At 35.7% G+C, this 7,299-nt stretch overlaps 1 protein-coding gene across 1 annotated transcript; it reads left to right on the forward strand.

The window, feature by feature from the left end:
* The first annotated feature begins 277 nt into the window (after window positions 1–277).
* LOC143620870 (UPF0481 protein At3g47200-like) lies at window positions 278–1,511 on the forward strand. Its single transcript, XM_077092455.1, has one exon. The coding sequence runs from the start codon at window positions 321–323 to the stop codon at window positions 1,509–1,511; it is 1,191 nt and encodes a 396-aa protein (XP_076948570.1). The 5' UTR covers window positions 278–320.
* The last annotated feature ends 5,788 nt before the right edge of the window (window positions 1,512–7,299 follow it).

Genomic DNA, 7,299 nt, shown 5'->3' on the forward strand with positions numbered 1-7,299 from the left:
GAAAAATAGTTGAAAATTAGAAATGATGAAAGAGCAATTTTAGAGGGAATTAATAAATTTTTTTTTGATAGTCATAAATGGAAGAAAAAGTTATGAAGAAACAATAAAATGCTAAATGTGGTAGTTATTACAAGATTAATGAAATTAACGTCTAAGTAATAGTTTTAATAAGAATATTCCCACAATAAATGTTTCTTACATGTCCTCTAAGGGCACATGTTAGAAAATCCATTAAACTAAAACTAATTGTTTATCAACAGTGTGAAATTCATTGTGTTGGCGAAACACGTAATGTCAACAAATTTTCACCATCTATATACATGGCTCCCAGCACCCTCCGAAATCTCAGCCCAAGTTCTTTCAACCCACGGGTGGTGTCCATTGGACCACTGCACAGAAAAGATGAAAATTTGCAACGATTTGAAGCTTGGAAAGCTGCTTTTGTGCATGATCTGTTGTCTCGTAATGAACCTTCATTGACACAACAAGTACCACCAACATTAACAACATGTGTGGAGAAGGTGACTTCCATGATAGAGAAAATCAAAGGAAGTTATGCTGATGGTAAGTCTTATGATGACAGTGAACTTGCAAAAATGATGGTTATGGATGCGTGTTTCATACTTGAATTCATTCATGATATGATTATAGATGGTTCCAGCTTAAGGTTGCAGGACCAGTACATACCTTATGACCTGGTGCTACTAGAGAACCAAATCCCTTTTTTTGTTCTAAATGGCGTATATGAGTGCTATATTTCTAAATTTGAAGAACCTGTGCCTCTTACTGAATTTCTACTTCGACTTCTGAAATACATCAACCTCTTTGAAGGGAGAATAAAAGTAGGCGGTGGTAGCCGCTCATATTACAATCATGATCATATTCTTGGCTATCTACAACATTGCTACCAGCCAAAATATTATAATCCATCAGGGTTTCCACGTTCGACAATCCACTCGGCAGTAGAACTCGACAGGGCAGGAGTAAACTTTAAGCCTAAGCAAGATGCAAAATGGGCAATGGCCATGGAAATAAAACCTTCTAAGTTCAGTTCAACCACTTTCTGGTTTAAGCCTACGCTCACAATGCCTATATTGCGGATCAATGATTTCACTGAGTTGGTTTTAAGAAACCTCATTGCATACGAGCAGTCATATGTGGTCGATCCTTACGTCACATCTTATGCTAGGGCCATGGATATGCTAATTGATACTCATGAGGATATTGCCAGGTTGGTGAGATCAAACGTTATCGTCAATCATATAGGTTCAAATGAAGAAGCTGCAAATATGATTAACATGATATGCAAAGAAGTTGTCCCGGAACATTTCTTTTACACTCATCAGTGGGACCAACTGGATTGTCATTTCAAAGGTTATTGGCCCAGAAAGCTTGTGAAGTTAAAGCGTACTTATTTCAATACTCCATGGAGTATTATTGCTCTATTTGCAGGATTCATTCTTTTTGTTCTTGCTATGCTTCAAACCATTTTTACCATTAAGTCTTCGTGAAGCACTTGGGCAATTTCCTGTTTTTTATTGATTTATTAAGTAGTAAAGTCATCGAGTATGGGGTTGAATAAATTACATTTAATGTATTTGATGTTTGTTATTATGAATAGGTGTCGACTTACATTTAATGTATTAACACACTCTGATTCTTGTATCGTATTACCAAGTTTAATGGCTCGATATCATAATCATTTCCTTCTCAAAAAGCTTCATGTCAATAAACCTACTAAAAGTACCTTCTTCTGACAAACACAAGGCCGGCTCCAAGCATAGGCAAGCTGGACACCCGGCAGTACGGCCTTTTCGCAGACACAAAGTTTATATATATTTTTTTACAGAAACATTATTGAGCCGTTCATATAAAAACTAAAACGTTGAAACTTAATAGGTCATCTTTCACACAAAAAAAAAAACAAAAAAACAAAAAAAATAGTGTTTCACCCGTCGCGTTGCGCCGAGGGAGGTCAGTAAAACACGCGACGGTGATAAAACCCAATCGTTGAGGCGATAAGTCGACACGAATTCGATCAGTTTTGGTTACACGCGTTATGGCATCGAAACTAAAACCAAAAGTAAAACAAAAAAATATATAATAATTGAGGTGGAACAATGGGTTACGTCGGACGATAAAATTAATCGGGCGTTGGTAAAACCCAAACGTTGCCGATCCCGGGCGTTTAGGCGGCGTGTCAACGCAAATTCGGTCGGTCTCCATCACGTTTGTTATGGTACCGGAACTAAAATAGAAACAATTTTGCATTTGGTCGTTTTTTGCTACGTCGTTATAGTAATGGAATTAAAACAAAATGCAGTGAGGTTACAAAAATTCGTTCGTCTTCCATCATGTTCGTTATAGTACTGAAACTAAAACAAAAAAAAAAAACAAAATCAACACTTGGTCGATTTATGTTGTGTTCGTTACTGTATGATAACAAAAAAAATTAAAAAAAAATAAAAAAACCAACAAACACAACTAGCAACCACTATAATGCCGCCAAGTGGCTCAATAGAGACCCTTGCAGCACCATAGTTGTATTTTATTCTATATTATAACTAGGTGGCTGACCCGTCGCGATGCGGTGGGGTTTACTCGTATGTTAGCGTTGTATGGTGATACAGTTGTTAATACCCATAAACCCATATGGTCCTTTTTTATGTTACATAACAGGGTCTTTTGGGTTTAACATTGTATCTGAGGAGGCGGTTTACAAAATGTTCAGTTTTTCTTTCAAATGTCTTTGCCAAAACAATGCTTTTTTTGTCTGTTGTTGTGACTTGTCAAACCTGTATATCATGTTGCGGCTTAGTTTTGGTACTTTTGTAATATGAAAGTCCTTTTACCTTTTCATGCAGGTGTTGCCATAAAAGTTTGTGGTGCCTATGTTAGGTCCCTTTTATTTATTAAGTCTTTTGTATTGGTTTATTATGTATTAGGCTTATAATGTTATTTTTGTATGTATATGGCCTACAGAAAATTGTAAAGAAGCTCATTGGGTATTGGTGAATATAAACATTTCTCATGCATGCTTCCCTACAGTGGCGGATATAGAAAAAAAAATCAGGGGTAACCTATTTTTTTTTACCGTACATTTATATAGAACCATCTATGAGACTTAAAAAACCATCGGGCCCATTACGATTTTGTGGAACAGTGGGCCCCCACTTTTTTTTATTTCCCGAATTTATAATTGGGTTTAACATTTAATGACTCTAGTTGTTTATAACATCATATTTGGCCCATCTCGTTTTGAATAAAATTTATGGCGAAATGTAGAGTGGATTTTTTTGAATAAAATTTATATTGATACGTAGATAAAAATAAGCATATCGTAACATATTTCAGAGTATAGAAGCCACTATATTTTAAAGTTACAAGAGAATAACAAAAATTATGTGTCAACGTATGACTAAAACAAAATTTTTTACCAACAATAGATATCTTTATTTATATTACATTGTGATAACATTTTTACTAAGAATATATTAATAAAACAATAAAGTAAAAATTAAAGCAAATATGATCAACTAAATTAAATATACTAATAAATCTTTAAATACATAATAAAGAAATCCGATATCTAGATGAACTTTTCCTCTATTATAAGTTTAAAATATTTTAGGTTTTTAATTTAATAAAAAATTAAAACAAAGGACAAAAGTTGTAGTACTTGCAGTTTTTACTTTTATATTTACCTGAATGAACTTAAAATAATAATAAAAAACACATCTTCTTCATTATCATCTTCTTCCTACTAGGCTAAACCTGCAACTATATATGCATCAGAGGAAAAAAATTTCTCCCCTTCTCTCTTTATACAATGTTTGCTCAGGGGTATCCCAATGTATAAAACCCTAAAAAGTAAATAAAATTTTGTACTACGCAACGAAATTTGAGGGGTAACTTGGGTTACCCCTGGATATATGGTATATCCGCCTCTGCTTCCCTATAAATAGGAAGCATGCCATGAGAAGAACAAGCTTTTTGTCAATTGTTCTTTCTACTTTCACACTTGTTCTCTCTCTCTCTCATTCTCACATCCGAAAATAAATACTCAAGATCCGAGACCAAAAGGTGATTCGGTGTGATTTCCGCTAGTACCGGGTTTGATTGATCCAAAGATTGTTGTTAGATCCACCCTCGTTGGAACCTACAATTGGTATCAGAGTTTCGGCTCGCTAGTTGAGGTTTTTGAATCACAACCTTGGGTTTTGATCTTGAGAAGAAGAAAAGAAAGTTTCTTGCAAAGAAAATCCATAAACATACAAAAAGATAAAAACAATCGAGTTCCTAGTTCATAAACATGGTTTAAAAGTGTTCTTGGTTAAAACTACAAGCATAAAAGTGATAAAATTACAAGATTCAGCTTCAAAAAGTTGTTAAAAATGAAAACTTAGAAATTTCGCTTCGCCTGATCTTGGGTGGTTGTATCAACTGTTGACCAGATTTGACAGAATTAGGTGAACACATCCCAAGAAAGATTGTTTCTGAAAGAAGAAAAGAAAGTTTATTGCAAAGAAAATCCATAAACATACAAAACATAAAAACAATCGAGTTCCTAGTTCATAAACATGGTTTAAAAGTGTTCCTGGTTAAAACTACAAGCATAAAAGTTATAAAATTACAAGATTCAGCTTCAAAAAGTTGTTAAAAATGAAAACTTAGAAATTTCGCTTCGCCTGATCTTGGGTGGTTGTACCAACTGTTGACCAGATTTGACAGAATTAGGTGAACACATCCCAAGAAAGATTGTTTCTGAAAATTTGAACTTTTTCGCATCATTTTTTTTTCGCTTCGCATAGTTTTTCGCATCGCACAGTCATTTCGCTTCGCATACCATTTTCGCTTCGCATAACTTTTTGTTTCGCTTGGAATTTTTTCGCATCGCTTGAGTTTGTTTCGCTTCGCACAAAATCTTTTTCGCTTCGTATCACTGTTCATAGTTTCGCTTCGCATCACTGTTCACATTTTCGCTTCTCATAGTTTTTCGCTTCGCTTGACTCTCTGTTTCGCTTCGCTTGATACTGTTTCGCGTGAAATACTTGTTCTGTTAAGTTTTAAACTGTTTAAGGACTGTTAAGTGTTTGAGACTGCTGTAAACATGGCCAGTACTGATTCAGAGCTATTAACGGGGAACCCGTTGTTAGAAAATCAAGTGGGAACAAATACCAAACTTCCAAAGTTCATGTCCTTAGATGATAACTTTGCTGATTTTAAATGGAGGTTCATGAACTTTATTTCACTGACTGACTCAGAGTTAATGAGATGTTTTGAAGAAGGTCCTCATGTTCCCATGACTGTCACTCAAAATGAGGCACAACTAAAAACTGCTGAAAACTATGATGATAATGATAGGACCTTGTTAGAGCAAGACAAGAAGGCATATCTCACTTTAACTATTTGTCTTTCTAATGAAATTACTGAGACTCTGTGTGAACACAGAAGTGCCAAGGGTTTGTGAGATGTACTTGTTGAAAAAGTTGAAAGAAATGCAGAGATTAGGGAAAACAAAAAAACCCTTTTGAAAGAAGAGTTTCATATGTTCAACCATCGTTAGGGTGAAGGTATGTTGGATTTGGTAAAAAGATTTGAAAATTTGATGGTAAGAATCAAAGCTGCAAGTGTAAACATCATGAACTCTGAAATCAACCACAAGTTGATGAACTCTTTGCCATACAGTTGGAGTACTAATACAGTAACGATCAAGATAACTACAAATTTGAATGCCATGTCAAATATGGATTTGATATCCACTATCAAATCATTTGAAATGGATGAGCAGATAAGAATGAATAATCACTTAAGTTCTCTAAATCAAGCTGGGATGAACACTGCATCAATGCCTACTGCTTTTATAAGGAAGACACAACAAAACATGTACCCTGTGACTACTCCCAAGTACTCTCCAGCTATGCGTCCACAAAAGACAACTTACATTTCAGCTGGCAATCAATCTGTGTCAACAAGTTCAATCTCATTCTAGAAAGCCATGGATTCTGCTGTTGAATAAGCTTTGAAAGCACATGGGATCTCTTCCTCTTCAAAGACTCAGCAAAGTCAAAGCTCCCGCTACTGTGAAGCATTCCCAATGCTGAATGACTCAAATGTATCATTAGTTCATGCTTTTCTGTCGAGCCACAAAGAGTTGATGAAAGGAAATCTGTTGCCTCCACACTTTGAGCAAGGAGATCTCAAAGATATCAATCAAAAGAATCTTGAGGAAACGGACATCAAGTACCAAATGGCTATGGCAGTTCATAGAGCCACAAATTTCATGAAGACATATGGGAAAGACAGTTTCAAGGATTCCGACAGGAAGAGGATTGGTTTTGATAAGGAGAAGCTGAGGTGTTATAACTGTGGTGATATGGGTCACTTTTCGAGAGAATGCACGAATCCACCAAAACCTGCCAATGATATTCGTGTGACTGAAGTGACTGAGGAAGAAAACAGCAAGGCGGGTGGAAAGAAGCACATGGTAGAGAAGCCAAGCTCCTCAGTTCCTAAGATCGGAAATCATCCACACATGGGCAGTCAAAGTTCCAACTCAAGAGCCCTTGTCTCCCAAATGGAGGTTCAAGCTGGTATGGATTGGGATGATCAATTCCAGGAACTGCAGAACCACCTCAACATGGCTGGAATGGCTTTTACCTCAAACAATGAAGCATCCTCATCTTCAAACTCAGTTTCTGATGCATCACCAGCAGATGAGGTAAATCATAATCTATGTTCTCAAGCATGTATTGACAAGGTTACATACTATAGATATCATCAAAATGAAGTTTTGAAAGAAAATGCAAAACTTCGACAGTTAAATGCTGAATATGTAAAAGCTGACAAGATTTACGTTGAGAAAATTGAGACTCATCGTGATGATGTGGCAAATCTGAAACTTAAAATTTTTAAAAAGGAGCATGAAGTAATTTATTATAAAAACATAGTTTCTGAATTAAAAGATGAAATAGAAAGTTTGAAACTTGATGCTTCTGAGAAAAAGGAAAAAGAAAAGATAGTTGAAAGGTTTGAAACATCATCTGAGAAATTGGATGATCTTATTGGAGTCCAGAGAAGTACTAAACTGAAAGCGGGGCTGGGTTACGATTACACTACTGTACCTCCACCTTTAAATGAAAAGTACACCAGTTTTCCCCACTTCAGCTATAATACTTCTCCCGAGGAAGAATGGCATACGGGGTTGGTAGAATACTAAAACCTGTGACATTTGTTCCTACTGGATCTCAAACTGCTGCTCCAGTCTCATCATCTAATAAATCTAACATCAATGTGTCT

This window comes from Bidens hawaiensis, unplaced genomic scaffold (genome assembly GCF_021521415.1).
Source record: "Bidens hawaiensis isolate Kalapana, Puna unplaced genomic scaffold, B.hawaiensis_p1.1 tig00002717_1, whole genome shotgun sequence".
NCBI lineage: Eukaryota > Viridiplantae > Streptophyta > Magnoliopsida > Asterales > Asteraceae > Bidens > Bidens hawaiensis.

What these genes read in the sequence shown, in the direction of transcription:
- LOC143620870 (XM_077092455.1), top strand. Translation starts at nt 321, where the DNA reads ATGGCTCCCAGCACCCTCCGAAATCTCAGCCCAAGTTCTTTCAACCCA.